At 37.3% G+C, this 22837-nt stretch overlaps 1 protein-coding gene across 3 annotated transcripts; it reads left to right on the forward strand.

The window, feature by feature from the left end:
* The first annotated feature begins 1664 nt into the window (after positions 1-1664).
* On the forward strand, positions 1665-21508 carry LOC129236318 (uncharacterized). 3 transcript variants are annotated; one of them, XM_054870637.1, is made up of 4 exons: positions 1665-1840; positions 1894-2239; positions 15210-15525; positions 21396-21508. In XM_054870637.1, exons 3-4 carry the CDS (start codon positions 15397-15399, stop codon positions 21477-21479), a joined length of 213 nt encoding a protein of 70 aa, XP_054726612.1. In that variant the 5' UTR covers positions 1665-1840; positions 1894-2239; positions 15210-15396; the 3' UTR covers positions 21480-21508. The 3 variants fall into 3 exon arrangements, with proteins under 3 accessions (XP_054726612.1, XP_054726611.1, XP_054726610.1); XM_054870636.1 differs by having other exon boundaries at positions 1665-1836; XM_054870635.1 differs by lacking the exons at positions 1665-1840; positions 1894-2239 and adding an exon at positions 9990-10123.
* The last annotated feature ends 1329 nt before the right edge of the window (positions 21509-22837 follow it).

A 22837-nucleotide genomic window follows, 5' to 3' on the forward strand; every position in this document is an offset into this window, starting at 1 on the left:
AATCAAGCCTTAGAAGATCCAAACGGCGCATGATCTCACACCAAAGCAGCAACAAGTCAGACTTGGGCGAGCAACAGAGTTGCTTCGCTTGGACGAAAGCGGTAAATTTCCGAACATTGTGTTTCCTGACGAGAAAATGTTTCAAATTGAGCAATTCGTAAACTCCCAAAACAATAGGGTTTATTTGAATGACGATTCATAAGAGAATTTCAGTCATCGGTTTGGGCCGCTGTAACCACAGATGGGCTCCAATCGTTTTCATCGAGTCTGGAGTCCAGGTAAATACGAAATATTAACGGCAAAGTATTCTGGAGGTTGCTTTGAAGCAGACAAACATTTCGGTGACAGATCATGGACGTTTCAGCAGGACTCGGGACCGTCTCAAAAAGCTGGAGTGAATCAAGAATGGCTAAAAAACCACGTTCCGAGCTTCATAACGTCCACACAATGGATTTGAAATTCACCAGACGCGAAACTGAAAGATTATTCTCTTTGAACCGTTTTGGAGAGCAAGGTCCGAACTAATGGTCCGGGAGCCAAGGGTCGATTTTGGACTGCGTTTTTATATCGCAAAATTCTTGACTATACTTGTGATTTAGCTTTCATGAATAACGAAAGTGAACGTCAGCTGGCGCACTCGCGGTTAGTGTGATTGTGGTAGGGTACGAAACGTGTCGAAAAAAAAGTCTACCAATTCATTTTATACCGGCTGAAATTTTTTTCATGTATTGTTGAAATTTAGTAGAATAAAAAAAAAATAGTCAGCTGCGCCGTAGAGGGGGGAAAATACGGCAGCTGAACGCAGTGATACATTCTTGCTTCGGCTGACGGTCTTCCCACCGCTATAAACGCAGCTGACCATCATTATTATATTTTTATATGTGTCCAAAATGACGTAAAAAAAATTTCAATCGGCATACAGTAAGTAGTTTTACTTTTTAATTTATTTTACAAGTTCTCCTGTTCAGCTGACGTTTTTCCCCCCTCCGGCATTAAATGAGTTTTTAAAAATTTTTTTTCGCTACTGGACCAGTCTGCCTTCAGTATTAAAATCAGTCGGCATGAAATGATGAGGTCAAAATAATCCCTGGCTCCCGGACTATAAAAGATTCACCAGTCTCGAGGCGCTGAAAAAAGTAATTGTCCGCGAGTGGCCCAAAATACCTGCAAGTCACATTCGGTCAACTTGCGACTCATTTCTGGACCATCTCAAGGCTATAGTCGAGGCAAAAGGTGGTCATATCGAGCAAAAGCAAATTGATTCTTAATTTTGTATAATTTTCACACATTTTTTACTTTGAATTGAATAAAAGTAATTTTCCAAACTAAATTCATGATTTTCTTAATTGGTTACACTTCGAGTGTCGGTCCCTGCACATTCTAATTTTGAAAAATATGTTTGGAATTGCAATACGTAGATCCAGTCGATTCCAAGTTTTCTGCTACTACTCCAACTACGGAGAGTACTGCAAGATTTTTTTGACTAGTACTCTGTGGTACTAGCAGTAACGAAACGTAGCTTGGAGCTGAGTAAAACAATTGATTGCGCGTTTTTGCGCTACCTGCTCCACTACTCATCTGATGAAGTGCAGAATTGTAGCGAGAGTAAAAATGAAAACTAGAAAGTAGCGCAGCAATTTCACTCCATGTCAAAAAGCATAGAAACTACAAAAAGAGAAAACAAACAAAAATTATGTAGTATGAAATTTGCTTAATATATTGTAAATTGATGGTTATCAAAACAGCGCTATAGTGCTACTTGGGGGTGCCTGAGTGGTACTTCAAACTCCAACTGGTATTTCACCTAATTGGCGGTTAATGAGAGTCGGACACTTTGTATGTATTAGTATTAATGAGATTCAATTTCTTTACTTCAATCTCTACATTATACAGATTTTCAACACAAAGGGGTGATTTACATTTGGGTATATCCATGTTGCCGAATGCGGCGTTTGTATGGCTCGAGAGTTAAATAAATCGCAAGGGAACGGAAGTGACGTGTACAAAATTTCGCCGTAGTGTATCATTTATACAATCCTTTGGTTAAAAAAAATATATGCGCTTAAATCCGCAGTGAATTCATTTTAACCTTGAATGCAACAATAACAACAGAAGCATACATAGCTTGCCTCACTGATAGCCAAGCAGTAATCAAGCCTCTAAACTCTTTCCAGGTTATATCGAAACTGGTGCTGGATTGTTGTGATAAGCTAAATATATATGGGACCAGAACAACCAGGTACGTATCCTATGGGTTGCAGGGCACATAGGAATTATTGGGAACAAAATGGCAGCGAAATTCGTCAGGAAAGGGCGGCCTTCGCATTTATAAGCACAGAGCTATTTTATGGCCTAGGAAAGGTTAACTTTTCCTCTCTTATTCAGGTTGTAGGGAAAGATAAAGATGATCTTACTGGGACAATTTAACGGATTCAATGCAATTAACCTCAAATATTGGTAGCTTTAACCTAAATCGATTTAAAGATTGGATGGAATTCAATAAGAATAATTTTAGAATCGTCACAGGAATTCCAACAGTGCATCGTTGATTCAATGATCATTTTACTTAATTGGGAATATACTCTAATGGGACTTGCAGGTTCTTTAGGGAGGAGAAAGAAGAGTCTGTCAGACATCTTCTCTGTTACTGTTCCGCGTGGCATGCCACTAGGTTAAAATACTTTGGTTCATCGTTCTGGAATGATATCGCTGGCCTTAGGGATATTAGGGTCAGCCAGATCAATGAGTTTGCACTTAAAATGAAATTGTTTAACAAGGAGTAGTAGCACGTAAACTGCTACATGGTATCACAATGGATCGGTAACGGTCTAAGTGAATGGGTTTAGAGACCGACTGCCACTTCTTTCATATTTACCTACCTTCCTACCTACCGTAGGGAGGATCCGGCCTAGTACTGATGCATAAGTGGCACAAACACCTGGGTAAATATACATATTTTTTCAGAGGATCAAATAAAACTTAGTAAAATATGACAAATACTAAAATTTGCCTGGGAAGTTGGGCTCAGGTTACGTGCAAAAAGAGGAAAACTTTGCGAATCTTACGCGGTTTTCATTTATTTAATTTTTTTTTTAATAAAATTATAAACTATACAACCAAGTCATATTCAATGAGGAGCAATTTGTTGGCAATTTTGAACTACAATATGATATCGGACACGACATGTTGGATGTGATAGATTTTTCTCTAATAAAATATGATAATTTTCGTTCGATAACACAAAAATTCGAAATAATTATTCTAAATTTTTGCCAGTATGTAGGTGTGTATAGCGTCAAAAAATTGAGAGAGAAAAGTGATAATTCGATGCAAGAAAGACATTCATTTTGTGCTGTAAGGCTAGGGGTTAGGTATATCTGGCTGATCTGAATAGGTCTCACATAGGCCAGAAGGGTCCGTTAAGAGTGTTGTCGGGGTCGTATTAAAGATAGTTTGTGCTGTAAAATTCATTTGAATTTTATCCAGCAATGTTACGTTTTTAAAGCATATGTTTGACCTTTTTTAAACAATCAAATATATTTTTTAGCGAATCTGGCCTTTGTATACTTGCGTCGTTTTGAAATTTGCAGTTTATAGTCAAAAACGATTAAACGAAAAATTTAACAACAAAAAACGTAAGCACATAAATTAAATTTATTTTAATTTTCTTGGATAACACAAAATTGTTTAAGTACGGGTCCGGCACTCGAAGTGTAACCAATTAAAAAAAGCCATACATTTAGTTTGGAAAATTATTTTTATTCAATTCAAAGTAAAAAATGTGTGAAAATAACACAAAATTAAGAGTCAATTTACTTTTGCTCGATATGACCACCTTTTGCCTCGACTATAGATAGCCTTGAGATGGTCCAGAAATGAGTCACAAGCTGACCGAAAGTGACTTGCAGGTATTTTGGGCCACTCGCGGACAATTACTTTATTCAGCACCTCGAGACTGGTGAATCTTTTCGTCTGAACCTTGTTCTCCAAAATGGCCTAAAGAGAATAATGCATCGAACTCGCGTCTGGTGAATTTGAGAGCTAAGTTCGGAACTTTGCATTTTAGCCATTCTTGGTTCACTCGAGCTTTGTGAGACGGTGCCGCGGTGCCGAGTCACGTTGAAAGGTCTGCCACCGAAATGTTTGTCTGCTCACGACTTCAAAGCAATCATTAACCTCGACGCCATCCTCGATGAAAACGATTGAAGAGCACCCATCTGCAGTTACATCTGCCCAAACCATTACCAGTCGCGGGTGCTGTCTCCTAGTGGTCAATCGATGACTCAAGTTCTCGTATGAATGGTCATTCAAATAAACCCTATTGTTTTGGGAAATTCAAAATTTTTTTTTCGTCAGACAACACAATATTCGGAAATTGACCGCTTCGGCCAAGCGAAGCAACTCTTCGCTCTCTCAAGTCTGGCTTGTTGCTGCTTTGGTGTGAGATCATGCGCCGTTTGGATCTTGTAAAGTTTGACTTTGAGATCATTTTTCAGTATGCGGCGGATGCTATGGTCAGATATTTTCAATTCTTTCGGCATTTGATTAGCACTAAGTTGGGCATTTCGCTCAAGTCGCTTCTTCACTTTTTCAACCATTTCCAGACTTTGAGGACCACCTCCATAACGTTTCGTGATGCTACCAGTATCATTGTAACGAGTAGTGGTGCGATAAACAAAAACTTTATTTACTTTAAGGCATCCGAGCTCACGAACAATCGAATCACACGATTACGTTTGAAATCCATCACCGATTTTCTTTTTTCGCGCTTACTCTCGGCAAAATGCTTCCGCGCGCTTATAAACAATACTCTGGGCTCTCATTTAGCCAAGTAACAGACGGGCATCATCTGCGCGAGCGGTCTGAAGTTGGTTACACTTCGAGTGCCGACCCGTGCAATATGAGTTGATATCTGTTTTTCTACCGGTTTTTGCTTTCTTTCTTTCTTTCTTTCACAATGCTGCTCCAAAGCGATTGACGGTAGTTACTTATTCACAAATCCTTGAGATCGTTTTCCACTGCGTCTATCCGGCGGTTCATCGGTCTGTTGTTGGCCATTACGGCCATTAGCTTTCATGCCATGGCTTTCTTCGCGGCACAGTCAGCAGGCATACGGTTACCATGACCAACTGTCACGTTCTAAATGAGATCGTTTAGTTCGGAGTAGTACCGGATTCTATAGGTACCATCATCCATTCCTATTGGGCCAAAAATCTTTCTTAGAATTTTTCTTTCCATGCAATTCTTACCAGTAATCAGCGCGCAGTCAGCAACCTTAAGAGTCCGTACCTCACATCCATACGTTAAGATTGGTCGGATAAGGGTCTTGCACATAGTTAGCTTCGTAGTTTTAGAACAAAAGCCGGGACTTGCACAAGTTAAGGTGGGCATATTACGTTATGTGGGTGGCGTTGATGCGATCATTGACTGAAGAAGTTAAATCACCGCTACATGGGAGTTATCCAAATACTTAGAATGCTGCTCTGCTTCAAAAGTCTAAGCTCCCACATGAAAATGTAGCACCTGTGTAGGCCGCCTCGACTTCAACAAATATTTGGTTTTGCTCTCGCTTACAAATATACCAATACCGTTCGCAATTTTATTAATTTTAATAAAAAAGTTTTCTTTTAAATCTCATTGTCCGCAATGCGACTCGTTTCTGGACCATCTCAAGGCCATAGTCAAGGTAAAAGGTTGTCCTATCGAGCAAAGGTAAATTGATTCTTAATTTTGGATTATTTTAAAACATTTTTTACTTTGAATTGAATAAAAGTAAATTTCCAAACTAAATTTATGGCCTTTTTAATTGGTTACACTTCGAGTGCCGGACCCTGTATTCTCTAGTTATAGCTACAAAAGTAATAATATCATTTCGGAAAGCAAATCTTATAAGTACAAGTATGTAGTAGGAGTTAGGAATTTGAAATTGCACGGCCGGACAAAATGACTGGTCTAGTAAATCTAGTGTTAACCCGGCGGGAAAATTCGGTGTTCTATTCTAAAAATGCCACAGTCAACGAAGGCGAAGCAGTTACATTTTCTCCCTTGAAAACCTTGGTCCAGAGTGTAGGTTGCCTCGAAAATCAGCTGAATACATAAAACGTTAAATATTAAAAATTGTGTGTGCCTGACAAATATACTCGTACATAGATAGCAAAGACAGATGGATAGTAAACACATGCCTTTTTACGAGTATATAACGCTCAAATATAAGTAGATCATCATCTTTTGGGTGCTTAGCTCCCAATCCGTAATTATATATATACTATATATATATAATTGGTGCGTACACCCTTTTTGGGTGTTTGGCCGAGCTCCTCCTCCTATTTGTAGTGTGCGTCTTTATGTTGTTCCACAAATGGAGGGACCTACATTTTCAAGCCGACTCCGAACGGCAGATATTTTTATGAGGAGCTTTTTCATGACAGAAATACACTCGGAGGTTTGCCATTGCCTGCCGAGAGGCGACCTCTATTAGAAAAATGTTTTTCTTAATTTTGGTGTTTCACCGAGATTCGAACCTACATTCTCTCTGTGAATTCCGAATGGTAATCACGCACCAACCCATTCGGCTACGGCGGCCGCCAATCGTAATTACCCATACAAAATTTCTCTCCCAAAATCTGATATTATAAAATAATCCTAGATTATTACCATACTTTTTTACATACAACCCTGTGTTTTCTGTGTAATAGATAATCATTTTTACGAATGGAAAGTGAAACGTCAAAGTACAGTCTGTGTCAAAAGAAAAGAACCGGGGTTTTTCTTGTAACTTCTAGATATATTTTGCTCTGCTTTCAAGAGGTACGACACCAGTGGTAACTCAAGTTAGTGTCGTTCGAAACTTTCCCGTAAACGCAACCAAACAAAAATGAGTACGCGAAGCGTTTCGAGGCGGTATTTTTATGCACGCATTCGAAAGGGTCGAAATTAGCTTACGCCGCGGCTGCAAAGGTGATTAAAAAAAGTGTTTGTTGTGATGTGGATTCACCGGATTAAGGTGCACAAAAATGTTGATGACTTTTCCGAGCGCGGCTTGAAGCGAGTGACGACAAAAAAGTAGGATAAAGAGATCGTCCAACTTTTTAAGCGGGATCCTTCTTTGTGACTAAGCCAAGCCACGCACAATTCTTGTTAAAAAGGGAATAGATGTGAGTATCAACACCATCGAACGACGACTGAAGGATCGTCAAAACCACTGATCTATAAAAAAAAACATAAACAACAAGACAAGAAAATGGCATCACAGTAATGGGTTGGCCCAGCTACGCAGAACAGCTGGTTCAAAGCATGCCGAGAAGATGCCAGGTTATACTCGACAACGATGGACACTACACGGCTTATTGAGTAACTCCGACTCGTAGTTTTGTACATACTTTCATTAAAAAAAAAATTAAATATATTTTTTTTATACTTCATTATTAACGCGGTTCTTTTTTTCTGACACTGACTGTAAAAACTAAATAAAATGGATGCCGGCAAAGAAAACAGGTCTGTGAACATAATTCTAATAAAATGTTTGTTAGGTATTACTGCTTATGCGTTCATATAACAGAAAAAAGCGTGTGCCCATAAACGCTTTGTCCTCTCACATTCTGTCAAAAAAATATCGGGGATTGTTCATTTAAAAAGCGCGCGTTACACATATGTCTAAATTTTTTTAGCTGGAAAGTTGGTTCAACTAACCTCTATAGTGTCGCAGAGTTTGAGCGTGACCTGTCAGTTAATTTGTTTTAATTACATATATCAGACAATCGCAGACGTGGGCTGCGATTTTCACTATGGATATCGAACAAAGATTTTGTCTTAAATTTTTTGTTTTCAATGGGATTTCGTGTGCCGAATCGTTGAAAATGTTGCAGAAGGCCTATGGCGAGTGTGTTTTATCAAAAACACGGGTCTAGGCTTTTGTAGAGGGCCGAGAAATTGTGGAAGATTTGGTCCGATCTGGTCGCCCATCAACGTCTTCAACGGATGAAAATGTCGACAAAGTCAAGGAAATGGTGCTCGAAAACCATCATTTAAGTTTGAGGGAGGTAGCTCGTGACCTAAGCGTGTTTCACGAATCAATTCGCAACATTTTACGCCATCAATTGAGAATGAGACGCGAGGCTGCTCTATTCGTTCCAAGAGAGTTGAATTTCTTTCAAACAATTCATCGGAAGAAGGTGGCTGAAGACGTGCTTAAGCAAGAGAATTCGGACCCAACGTTCATCCAGCATAGCATAACAGGTGATGAGACGTGGGCATATGAGTTTGAGATGCAAACCAGTCAACAGGCGGCGGCATGGCGCTATCCACATGAGCCGAAACCCAAAACACCACGTCAAAGCCGGTCAAAAGTGAAAATCATGCAACTCCTTTATTTGATTATCATAGTCTTTTGCACTCGGAATTCGTTCGGGAAATAAAGAATATTATTTGGAAGTTATGCGACGTTTGAGAAAGAATGTGCGTAGGAAACCGCGCCAATTTGTGGAACGAAAACTCATGGATCTTGCACCATGATGACTCACCGTCTCACCAAGCTCTTACTGTGAGCACTTTTTTGACCAAAAACTCGACAAATATCATCGAACAACCACCATATTCACCGGATTTAGCCCCCTAAGACCTTTTCCTTTTCCCAAATAATTGCCACTCCGCGGACGCCGCTTTGAGTCGATAGAGGCCATTAAGGAAAATTCACTGAAGGAGCTGAAGAAGGCATCTTCAAACGCTTGGAAAGGTGCTTTGATGACGTGAATAATCGTTGGCATATGTGTATTGCTTCGAATGGAGCCTATTTTGAAGGCGAAAAAATAAATTTTGATGATTAAACAATTATTTTGCGTTTTATTGAAGAATTCCCGGTACTTTGTTGACAGAATGTTTTACTTGTTATAAAATGTAATATCGAATTTCGAATGCGTATTACCATAATTTTTTAAACCTCAGTAAACGTCATTTACGGATTTCCTCCAACGCTTTATTATTAGCACCTAATCGCGCAATTAAATTAGCTGCTCCTCCTTGTATTTTCTTCATATCGTTAACAATAATTAAACAAACCAAAAACTCCAAGATATTCCACCAAAAAAATTTCTATGAAGAAAAACCTCTCAAAGCAGTTGTGACAGCTGATTGTCAATTTTGCAGGTAATCTGCCATATTGGTAATAATATGGGAATGTAATTTTAGATTTTGTGGATTTATTGCTAATGACTTCATATGTGAACGTACTTTTATTATTACAGAGCTCAGTGCAACATTGAACCGATTATACACCGTAGAAGGGCAACATTTTTTCGTAGGGTCGAAAACATTCATTTAGTTAACAAAACAGAGAAAATGTCTTATAATTGGACGACGATCTCATCTTATAATAATGAGACGTTTAGCTGTAAAATCAATTTTTTTGTTTTTGCAATTGTGGTAAGCTGTGGAATTCACAGAGAGAACGTTGGTTCGAATCTCGGTGAAACACCAAAATTAAGAAAAACATTTTTCTAATAGCGGTCGCCCCTCGGCAGGCAATGGCAAACCTCCGAGTGTATTTCTGCCATAAAAAAGCTCTTCATAAAAATATCTGCCGTTCGGAGTCGGCTTGAAACTTTAGGTCCCTCCATTTGTGGAACAACTTCAAGACGCACACCACAAATAGGAGGAGGAGCTCGGTCAAACACCAAAAAGGGTGTACGTGCCAATTATATACATATATATATATTATTATAATTGAATTTCAATTTTATTTTTTTTCTTATCCACATTAAAACTATACTTTGTGTTAGTTAATTGTATGCACTATTTGTAGCAAATATTATACGCAGTTTAATTGCATCATCCCACTGTAAGGCGCCAAGTGTTTACAAGAGCGCCAAATCGTGAAGACTCATTGGAGCACGAACGCCAAAACTTGGCCAAAACATTGCAAAGAGACAGAGAGCCTAAGTGCGCCGCTCTCCTACGTGTGCTCTATCGCCGTTGATCGTTTTGAGTTGTTTTGAGTGGTTTCGAGAGTGTCGACATAGTCTGTCAGGTGATCTCAAACACCAGCTACTTTTAAAGCACTGCCCGCCTTTTTATTAGTAGTGTTTTTGTCGCAGTAAAGTTCAGACAAACAATTGATTGAGTTTTGAGCGTAAGTGTGACGCAGATTTGGTCGAGTTATTAGAATAATAAACTTTCATTTGCGTGGTGTTATTAAAATATTTTTTTATTATTCTACACACATACTTGTATGAACGTATTTATGTATATATGTGCTTCTAAAAATATATTACAAGCGGGTGTGTACTTTCTACGGACTTAGAGAAAATATTTATGGAATTAAATATTTGCATACGTACATGTGTGTGTGTGCATATATTAAGAAAAATGTGTAGTAAATACAAATTGATATTAATTGAATTTTATTAAAATTATATGTATGTATGTATGCATGTAATTAACTGTGATTTTAGAAGATCAAAACAAACTATGATAATATAAAAAAATCGCTGGAAGCTTATAGTTGGCAACCGTTATTCAAATGTGTATATGTATGTATGTATATATGCATATACATAGGTATATATGAGTCAAGGAGCAGCCGCGATTGACTTCGACAGCCGGTTGTACATTACTGTAATGAGCCGCACTAAAATGCGGCCAAGGACTGTTCTTCAGCAGCATTCCATAAATATGCGTGGGGAATGCTTTATACTATTACAATAACAACAGCAATAACAAAAACAACCACTTTAAGAATGTGAAATATTGTGCGCCGGTCAGAAAAGCGCCCGACCCCTTTCACATTGCATCGCGCCTACTAATTTCTTACTGTCAACTGACTTATTGCCGTATCAAAGTCGTTTAGGTGAATTACTCAAACACTCGCCCCTTGAAATTTTAATTGATTCATTACTTCATGCCTCGGAATGCTAGGTAACATATGAATGTATATATGGAAATAAGTATATACATACATACATATTTACAAACGCATATGTTTATATGTATGCAAGTGTAAATGTAGTGCATTTATTTAATTATTCCAGGCATAGTCGGGGACCGAACGCATTTGGTGATGTGTTGTGTATTTGGTGACGCCAAAAGGCCACAAAACGCGTATTGAACCTTAACAATACTTGTTTTGGATAATTCGGATAATTTTGTCAACAATGTTGTTTATGTTTTATAAGTGTCCATATATACTAGATGAGTAATATTCAAAAACAAACCAAAATAAAAATAAAATGTTGTGAAACAAACAGCAAAAACAGCATTTACGTGAGCTAATTAGGCTGCGTATAAAAAATGTAAATATATGTATACTTAATAGGGATGTCAATATTTTCGAAAACTTTTGATCCCGGGATTTCGGGATATTTTTTAAGGACATGCCGGGATTCACCTTGAGCATAACTTTTTTAATATGCGTAAAAACTCAATGACTGAAAGCATTTAAACATGCCATGAAATACAATTATTTAAAATATTCATCACATATAATATTTATCAATACTTAGAAATCATAAAGTGCAGAGAAATACTAATGTAATATTTTTTTAAATTTGCACTTAAAAACTTTGTGTTTTAATACAATTATTCTGGAAGTTGTTGTTGTTGTTGTTGTTGTTCTTGAGCATACACATTCCCAGAAATGTTTGAGGAATGCTGCTGAAGCGACAGTTCTTGATCGGATATAAATCCGGGTCGTTCCGGTAATCTGGAATCGACTGTCGTGGAAATCGTTAATCGAAATTATGCGAATTAATAATACGATCTCATATGCAGTAATTAGCAATAAATCCACCAAATTAATCTACCCGTTCACATATGGCAGATTACCTCCAAACTTGACAATCAACTGTTAATACTGCTTTGAGCGGTTTTTCTTCATACAAATTATTTTGGTGGAATATTTTGGAGTTTTTGGTTTGTTTAATTACACAGGCCAACAACCAAAACACTTTTTCGATAATTTTAACTAAGGTTTTAAGGTTTTTTTATGCTGAAAACGAATATGACCTTGAAAATGCTTCAGCACGTCAGGATTTTTGGCAATTTGAGGTTAAAAAGTCAAAAAATGCAGATTTTGGCCATTTTTTTAATTTTTTTTGGGCAAGGTAAAGTTTTTTTTTAATTTTCCACAACGGCATCGCAAAGTACTAGTCTTCAGCTTTAAAATCCATTTTTTTTAATATTTTTACGATTACTATAAAAAAAGTTATTCTATTTTGAATTGGAGACTTTTAGATATGCAAATTCAACCTTTCTAACTCTCTAACGCCCCTGTAAAGGGCGAATTCAAAATAGTATAACTTTTTTTATAGTAATCGTAAAAATATTAAAAAAAATGGATTTTAAAGCTGAAGACTAGTACTTTGCGATGCCGTTGTGGAAAATTAAAAAAAAACTTTACCTTGCCCAAAAAAAAATTAAAAAAATAGCCAAAATCTGCATTTTTTGACTTTTTAACCTCAAATTGCCAAAAATCCTGACGTGCTGGAGCATTTTCAAGGTCATATTCGTTGTCAGCATAAAAAAACCTTCAAGAAACACCCATAGCCGTTTTGAAAGCTGTAAAAAAGCGAGATTTTGTTGGCCTGTGTTATTAAAAATTACAATTGTTATTAATATTAATGCAATCACGTCATAAAAAACTGATGCACCCTGGTGGCCACGATACAACGGTGAAAAATCCTCTGAAAGCAAAAAACCAAAAACAAAATCTTAATCTATACATCAATGGCTATCATCGTACGTGGCGTTTTTTTTAATTTTTTTTGAGAAAATGGTGCAGTCTTGAAAAATGAGTTTGTGTTTTTACTCTTTTTTTGGTTTTCGAAAGGCTTGAAAAAATATTAATTTTTGCAATTTTTCAAAACGGCTATGTACGACTGTAGCCAATGCTTATACAAAAAATAAAATTAAAATCGGTTCATAAGTCTTCGAGAAATCGAGGCCACCATGTTCGGAAAAGTCGTTTTGAGAAAAACGCGTTTAAAGTTTTCATTGGCCGTTGTAACTCACTACCTGCACTTATTGTATTGGGTATAACTTCGTCAATTTTCAAGATTTTAAATTACATTTTTTTTACATATTTTTGAATATATGTATCTACTTTAAGAAAACGCAAACAAAAATTTCGATTTTTTTGAAAAATAACAGTGGTGTTTCCCCTTATTTCCTGAGATATATACGATTTTTTGATGGTAACAATGACGAAAAATTAAATTTATTGATCTAAAAATTTTTGACATATCTTATGTTATCTTTAAACTGTATTTTAAGACTTAGTATTAGTAAAATCATTTATTTGGAAAGGGGCTACAGCTAATCTCCGTGAGTTCCGTTTCGATTTCTAATGGCGAGTTCCTTGGCGAAGCGCACAAAAGCCATTTGAGATTGAAATACGCGAACGAAAGTGGAAATGGATAGGCTCTACATTACGCAAACCTGCGACTGACATCAGCAGAATGTCACTAGACTGAAATCCGCAAGACTCTCGCCGATGAGGACGGCCGAAAGGAATAATGGAGACGAAGCCCGTATGACGCATTCACGACATCTGACGACTCGCTCACAGCGTTCCCACGACAATCGGTTCCACGTAACCGGAACCCGGATTTATATCCGGCCAAGGACTGTCACTTCAGCAGCATTCCTCATATATGTATATATGGGGAATGTTAATGGTGATACAACAAGAAATCTATTCAGTTTTGAAACAACATACTTTGGATCGACGAAACCAAAATAAATAGGATGGGACCAGATGGGAAAACCATTGTACGTCATCCACAAAATCAAGCGTCAAATTCTAGGTTCACAAAAAAGCCGATTAAACACGGCGGCGGAAGCATCATGGTTTCGAGAGCTTTTTCCTGGCATGGTGTTGAGCCGATTGTTCGCGTGGTTGGTAAAATGGATAGATTTTAGTATCTGGATATACTCCAGAATAGAATAGAGCCATTTGTGTTTGAGTTTATGCCACTAAATTGGACATTTATGCAGGACAATGATTCAAAGCATACTGCAAAGACAGTGAAGCAATGGCTCAGAAGAGAAAAAAATATGGTACTGGATTGGCCGTCGCAGAGCGCTGATCTCAATTCGATAGAAAATTTGTGGAATGACGTTAAGGTCAAAGTCGCTAAAAAAAAATAAAAAAATTTCGTTGATTTGCGGGCCGCAGTTGAGGAGGCTTGGTACTCGATTCCAAAGAAAAAATGCCACAAGCTTGTAGAAAGCACGGAGCGACGGCTTGAAGAAGTAATCAAAAACGGTGGATATAGTACAAAATACTAAACTGGTAAAACAATATTATTACTTAACTATCTGATTTGCTTACTATTTTTGCTTTTATTTGGAATTGTTTAGGATGTGCTATTTATGTGTTCGGGAGATTTCGTGAGTTATTGACGTTCTCGTAAATTCAATCAGAACTGAAATTCTTTTTGACAATTTTTTTTTATGTTGCTTTTTTTCCAATAAAAAATAATTATTTAAGAACATATTCCACTCTTTGCTTTCAAAGTCTAAATGTGCTATTTATATGACCATGGCTGTATGTATACTCACATACAAACTTTTACATATTAATATATGTATATATATATATGCATATACACATAAATATGTATGCATGTTGTATGTGATTGCGATCGCGTAGGCGTTTAGTTAATAGGTTCATTAGGTTAAAGCTTTAAAAATTCATGTAAGTATATAAATTTATTTTCTTAGTTGTTAGTTCTGAAGTTGTTTTTATTTCTAACTCATCACATAAGTATTTTTAACGCACTGGCGGAAACACCTGTGATAACTTTTTCAATAAACTTTATCTTATCACAAAACAAACAATTTATGCATTAAGACGTGCGATTTTGTGAGTCAGCAGAATGTATTGTATTTATAAAAAAATAGTTTGTACAAGAATGGTTGCATGGTTGAGCCGCAGACATTTTAAGTAAACGTAAGACTGAAGACTCAGATAATATGAGAACACTGAAATTGTAGAGTTTTCAGAATTTTTTAACACAAGTTCTCCGCCTAGTTTCTATTGAAATCGAAATAAGAAAATCGTGCATTATTAAATAAACTAAAATAAATGTATACCTATGAATAGCTACCTACATACATATGTACATATATGTATGTAAATACATGCCTTTACTAAACATCATTCTTATACGATGCTACTGTTATTATAATTTTTATTTTATTTTATTTTTTTTTCTCAGGAACCTGTTTGGAGCATAAAGCATCAGTGTTTTTAGCCGCAACCTACGATAATAATTCGCGTTCAGTAGAAAGTGAGCACATCAGAGTGTAAAAGCATACTCAGTGAGAGCAACAACAAACCTTATTACATAGTCTACTCTACCTCCTGAAGCTACTCGGCCTAACCACAACCATATAAGCAGCAACATGGGAAATCCGATCTGGTTCATTTTTTGGTTTTTAATTTTCTGGTTCATTTCCTTTTTTGTGGCTGGCTTATCTGCATTCTGCTACATAATACTCTATGCGCTGGAAGTCGTCATTCCTGCGTTATCGGTGAGTATAAATGCTCATGCAAAAATGTTTACAATCATTGCACACAGTGAGTGCCATTGAAAATCGTACAACTGTTTTTTTGTTTTGCTATGTGTGCAATATTTTGAACGTTTATTTAATTCATTTATATTAAAAATTAATTTATAAAAAAAATTAGTTTAGATTTTAACAAAAAATTAAAACTCCAATTTTGTGTTTTAGTTTACAAATTTACAAATCGACATAATTTCATCAAAATCATCTGTCTTATCGGGTACACACTTTCAAAGCTTAAGGGGTAACACCACTGTAGAAATTTCAAAAAATTGATTTTTTTTTTATAAGCTTAAAAAATTCTTTGAACCTTTTAAAATACAGAACAAAAAGTTTTATACGTTACCGAAGTCTATTTCATAAATATTTTAAGCTTTTAACCAAGCGTTAGTGACTGCTACCTAACGACTTCTCCAAATTTCCAAACTTTAAACGCGTTTTTCTCAAAACACGTTTTCTGAAATTGGCACGCAGCATAACTCAAACAATTTTAAATATTTTTAATCAGGTTTTTCACTACGTCTGTATAATAACCTTCTTAAGAGAAGAGCGTAGGGGATTTTCGATAGATTAATTTAAACCATTGTTATAATTATTTAAGTGCCGTTTTTTTAGTCCAAAATAGAGTTTTTTCCTTCAAATGCTTGCGAATTCCACAAAAATAAATATTTTTTAAATCCCCTACGTGTTTCTCTAGCTATTCTTATCTAGATTAAGAAAAAAAATGTTTCTTTGTTCCAGATTAAAATTTGCACCCTCTGTGCTGCGTGCCGCGGAGCTCCTTCAAGAGAAACCACATTACAAAAATGTTTCCAAGGCCGCCATTTTGTAAAATTTTTCGATCAAACTTTGTAGTTTTGTATTTTAGTATATAAGTAATAACTTCCCAAATCAGAGTGATTGTTTCCCTTTTCCTTCTATACAAAAAAATCCTTTAAAAATCGTGTTTATTTTACGCGTGTACAGTGGTGTTACCCCTTAAACATGAAAATATTAGGTATTACATTTTCCCCTAATTACCGATGGACTTGCCACTTTTCTTATCTAAAAAAGGCATTAGGAATTAAGAAATGTCATGTACACATTAATGCTCTTATATATTCACCAAAACATTCATACTAAGCAAAATCCCCTTTGAGCACTCGCCAAAAACGGCTTTAAACATCTTCAGGCCGGTATATTACCAAGCGGCGCGAACGATTTTCTTCCCACAACTTCAATAAAAACTCTTTTAGTTGAGGCTTGCCTACCAAAAATTCAAAAAGAATGCATTAAATTCAAGCGAGACTCTTCCCTAAACTTCTTTTCTCATCCAACTCAATCATCGACAAAGACATTTCAAATATAAACCGATCCAAAAGCCCACAAAAAGTTCCTTCTGTTATGTATCAAATATTTGGACTCGCCAACAAGCTAGAGTTGTTGTTGTAGTAGCATAAACATTCCCCATACTTCCATATGGGGAATGCTGCTGGAGTGACAGTCCTTGGCCGGATATAAATCCGGGTCGTTTCGGTAACGTAGAATCGACTGTCGTGGAAACAAGCTAGAGTTATTCAATCTGGTGGTGGCTAGCAAGTAGACGCAGCCGCCGTTTGTCATGCTATAAACATGGCTTTGAAAAATGATTGTAAAACTCGCATATGAACCGACAGCAAATCTGTTCTAAAAGCAGTTCTAAACGCTCTATCCAATTCATCCCCCATTAGTAAATAAGATATACACTCATTGGTAAGGAGGCTACCTTACGCTTACTTTGGATACCAAGCCACAAAGGAATTCACGGGATCGAGATGGCAAAAAGTGCGGCCAAACAAGCCTCCTCAGCACCGATAACAAAAGATCCCACATGCGAAAAGAGAGATTTGCTGTCAGCTATTAGACGATATCTCAACATCAGAATGAAACTTGAATGGCTAAGCTACACCCACCACGACTACACTACCATAAACCGAGAGCATATACCAAAACATTCCTCCCGGCTACTATTAGCACACACCGTGGAGCCACCTCCAGTCTGCGCATACTGCGGATGAGCTCTCTATTTAAACCATATATGGTATTCCAAGATTGCCCCATTTTAGTAGACGCTAGAAATCAGACTGTCACTTCAGCAGTATTCCTTGTGCATTTATGGGAATGTTTATGCTGAAATTGATCAATAACGGCAAATTTACCATTAGAGAGGTGGCAAAGGACTTAAACATTGCTTATGGATCCATTCAGGACATTGAAGTTAATGATTTGGGTTTGCGTCGTGTTGCTGCAAAGTTGGTCGCAGAGGGCCTGAATTGCATGCAACAACGGGACCGGGTTCCAAAGCTGAATCCGACCCAACCTTAATCAAATTCATCATTGCTGGAGACAAATCGTGGGTTTATGGGACACGCAATTCAGACATGAATGAACCAAGAGCAAAAAACTACGTCGTTTTCAGTCAAAAAAAAAAAAAAAAGCAATGCTCACGGTTTTTATGGATTACAACGATTCGCTAGCAGGTCACACAGTTAATAAGGACACAGTATTATAAGGACGTTAACGTGAAGGAGTTCGCAAAAAAAGAATGGGTAAACATTTCAACAACTTTTGGGCTTGTCACCATGATAGTGCCATCATTATCCGTGAATTTTTGACTAAGAACGAAATGAATATCATACAACAGCCAACGAATTCACCTGATTGTTCCCTGCGATTTTTTTCTGTTTGATCGAGTCAAAAAACCACTACTGCGAACGCGTTTTAACAGACGAAAAGAAGAAATAGAAAAACCGAAGATGGCTCTGATGGCTACACCGAAAATAGAGTTCCATAAATGTTTCGGTATCTGGATCAAACGCTGTCATAAGTGTATTACAGGTGGTGGGGAGTACATTGAAGGCGATAATATTTGCCAAAACCACGGCGAAGGTCATTGTGTAAGGGGAGTGAATCATTTCCCATTATATCGGAAGTTAAACAGGGATAAGTTTTATCAACATTGATATTCAACCTTTATACAAGTACAACAAGCCGTTCCAGTACTTATTATGGCGAAAAGAAGGAGTGAATTACAGAGTGCATTTAAAAAACTAGGAAAAGAAGTATGAATTACTGGGATAAGAATTAATATAGAGAAAACCAAGTTTATGGTCCGGTCCAGTTCCGGTTTAAGACATGATGACCTGCTGATCGGAGACTACGCATTCGAGAGTGTACAAGAATTTACCTATCTGGGTATCAAAATATAAAGTTTTAGCAGCAAACAAGTCTTACTTTCCTAAGTTTCTTAAGTCTTAATTATTATCTCGCGACCAAAAGTTAAGGACATATAAAACCTTGATCCGCCCCGTGTTTACCTATGATTGGTCCGAACTATGGACGCTAAAAACCACTGACATTAATCAACTAATGGTCTTCGAAAGGAAATTTTTCAAAAAATGTATGGACAAATAAGACTGTTATTGGACGGAACTTTTCTAATAAGATATAATCATGAGCTGGAACTATTAGCAAAACACGAAACTGTGATTAGATTTATAAAATCACAGAGGATAAGATGGCTTGGGCGCGAGTTTAGAATGTCATGGAGAGAATAATTCGAAAAGCTGTTGAATTACGCCCTATTGGAGGCCGAAGAAAAGGACGCCTCGGTGGAAGGAAGTAGCCTTAAATAGAGACGGGTGAAGAAAGGCTGTGGATGTAGTAATGGTTCACCAAGGACTGTGATGCTAAGAAGACGAAGAAGGTATAGCTAAACATATACCCAGTTGTGGAAAACATCAAGACGCACACCACAAACAGGAGAAGGAGCTCGGCCAAACACTTAATAGTGGGTGTAAGCGCCAATTATATGTATGCATATACCCAGGTACATATACTTCATTGTTAAGAAGTGTAGGAACATAAATGCAAAACTGTAGTTTCCTTTAAGTATGCTATAATACTATAACACCCGGCTTGCCGGCAGCACTTGGGGCAAAGACAAAGAAATGTAGCTATCGACATTTAACACGCTGAGTGCCATGTGAGTCCAGGTTGGTCTCACAGTGCGAAGGGACTTTCAGGCCTTGTGGTGACACTTGGTCTCACGGTATAATGTGTGAGATTTCGGTTTGTGCTGATGCAGCTGCTTCATAGAGGCTATTAGTAGTAGTGTATTCACGTCATACTAGAGCCATTGCATTGTTTATCCTGCTTGGCCTATGGGTATGAGACCAATGTGGCATCATACGGCCTATTCAAAAATTCAAATATTCTATTGTATTATGTAAAAAAAAATCGTGGCCGGACGAACCCCATTTTTTTTGTTGTATGGTGGCACTCAACGTGTTAAGGCAATAGGCCGACCGCTTTTAAACTATGCTGCGTCTGTCTGGCCGCCTGGAGCTAATGATTCGCAGTGGAAGAAGGAACAGACTTGTCAAAACACTGGTATTAGGACGGCGACAAGATGTCTCTTGACGCCCCCACTTCAACATCTACACAGGAGGATCCGTAAAGGAGCATAATAAACTGCTCAACAAGCAGTGCGTATTGGGTTGCTATCGCAGGTCCCACCCATGCAGACACCTGCTTGAGCCTGAGCCGGCTCCCAGGAGGGGATCTCCGCAATTAAGCGGACGAGATCCAGGACAAAACAGACCGACAATTATTGGATCGGACAGTGTACAGACAGACAATTAATAACATTCATCGGGAGACTCTTACCACCTTCTTAAGCGCCGGACCCCCGAATGCTGTCATCGGAGCCCAACCACCACCTATCGCATACGAAGAGCTCCAACATCCCCGAGAGTCCCGTGTAACCTTGGCGGCAGGTTAAACTCCTACATATCCAGAACCGATCCCGACATACTAAACATACATATGTTCGGCATGTGAAGGCACCCCGCACGACACTAACCTATCAAACAACCTATCAAACAACCTAACAACTCTCTCCCTCTGAACCCAACCTGTCGAAATAGCAAGTTTCCTGGGCCTACCGTTAGATGAGCTAGACGAAGACGACCGGTGATTTATAATACACTGACAGGGCAAAGTTACTGCTACAACAACAACAACAACTATAACACCCGCTCTGATAATCTTAATAGGTACATATTTTAGTATAGGACAATTACATTGATGTTCTGCATTTATGCAAGCCATAGACAACCAAAAAACAAAAAAAAAAAACGCTGCTAAGAAATGAAACTCGAACTTAAAAACCAAGAATGCAACACTCGTTTGCTGGAAGAACGTCAAACACACAAAAAAAGGGGCTTCAAAATTTTTAATTTACTCAGCCTCGCTAAGTAAAAAATTTATTTTGAGCAAGAGCTGGTAGTTACTTGTGCATAATTATGTAGAAACATATATTCTTTAAATTACGACGTTCTTTGAACAAACGTGCGATATTGTATGTATTTTCGACACAATCACCTAACTTTGTCTTTTATAGTCAACTAAGCAGTTAAATCATATCAGATCTAAGCCACGATGCATCACAATTCGCACTCTCTATTTCACAATAAACGCAATTTTTTCTTGATGATGGCGTCATCATTGAAAATTGTTTGCTTGATTTGCTAGTTTAAATTGATAGAATTTTATGTGTATACAAGATAATTTTTTGCCGGGGGACGTTGTTCAGATAAAAGTTGCGCCGCAATTATTTTTTTTCGCTGTTCGTCATATTATATAATATTTCGCTTATCAGCACAAATTAAACTGGTCGATTACATCCATACATATAAGTACATAAACAAACATTCATGACAAATAATTACTTTTTACTCACTTTGCTCTTTAAGTTATTTTTTTCATTCATTTTCTAAAGATATTTTGATTCATTTTACTTTCTGATTTTCTTGCAGGGCGTCAACAACTTGCTGTTGCAAGGCATACAATTCACCCACTACTGCGCGCAGGCGATGATCGACTGCAAATCCCCCTTCTAGATTTTTCTCCAATAACAAACTGATTGTTTTTCGTGCATTGCTAGCGCATAATACAAAGCTTTATAAAATTATCTTTAAAAATTATTAGCATAGAGAAATGCGTATTGCAGTCATTATGAGGCCATCTAACTATTTACATTAAATATTTTTCTACTGAGAACAAATTAATTTAAGGCCATATTTACTAAAAAAAAAATATATATTTCAATACAACCGATTTGTTTTATTTTTGACAGTGAATGTGATTATTGATAGAGGTAATTTGCTAAAAATGTACTAATAAATTATTTATTACTTGATAAATTTACTTGTAGAAAAACCAATAGCGAAATTAGATAAATTCGAAATTACAAGGTGAGGACCAAAATAAACAATACTGGCCTCTTAAAAATGTTTTTGATGGCGTCATCTTTTTAATGAGTTAGTGCGTTGGAAGTTACATCCCTAGCTGACTTCCAGTGAAAGCTTGATGATATTCGGTTAAGTGGAAGCGAAGTTATTGCGTCCAAAGTGTCAGTATATTTGTGTCATCGGTACAAAAATGAGTTTCGAAAAAAATGCTAATATCAAATTTTATTTTAAAATCGGTAAAACGTTTACCGAAACATTTGAATTGATGAACAAAGTTTATGACGATGATTGTCTATCTCGTGCCAGAGTTGATGACTGGTTTCACGTTTCAGAGATGGTTGTAGGTACATAAAAGACAATGAACATACCGGCCGCCCATAATCAGTAATCACCGAAAACTCCATCGAAACTGTTCGTAAATTTATCAAAAATGAACCGAAATCACCGTTGAAATTCATGAAACCGGAGTTGAATATCTCGAAAACATCGATTTATCGCATTTTAACTGATCATTTGAGCTTACGAAAGGTCTGTGCACGTTTCATTCCGCAAAAGTTAACTGAGGACCAAAAATTGCTCAGAATTCAACATTCGAAAGACCTCATTAAAGAGGCGAGAAAAGACGAGAACTTCCATTACACCATTGTAACTGGTGATGAAACGTGGTGTTCCCCACATGAACCTGAAACTAACCGTCAAAGAGCCGAATGGTAGGCTCCAGATGACCACCACCCAAAAAATCGCGCTTGGAGAAGTCAAAAATCAAGTCGATGCTCATTTGTTTTTACGATTTTTACAATTCCAAGCGAATTGTCCACAAGGAGTTCGCGCCAACGGGTCAAACCGTCAACACTATTTTCTATCTAGGTATTTTGAAGCGTTTGTTGCATCGCATTCGTCGAATTCGTCCTGAATACCGCGAAGGAGGAAGCTGGCGCTTATTGCATGATAAAGCACCATCTCATCGGTCCACTATTGTGACAGATTTTTTGACTAGAAATCACATT

This window comes from Anastrepha obliqua, chromosome 1 (genome assembly GCF_027943255.1).
Source record: "Anastrepha obliqua isolate idAnaObli1 chromosome 1, idAnaObli1_1.0, whole genome shotgun sequence".
In the NCBI taxonomy this organism is placed as follows: domain Eukaryota; kingdom Metazoa; phylum Arthropoda; class Insecta; order Diptera; family Tephritidae; genus Anastrepha; species Anastrepha obliqua.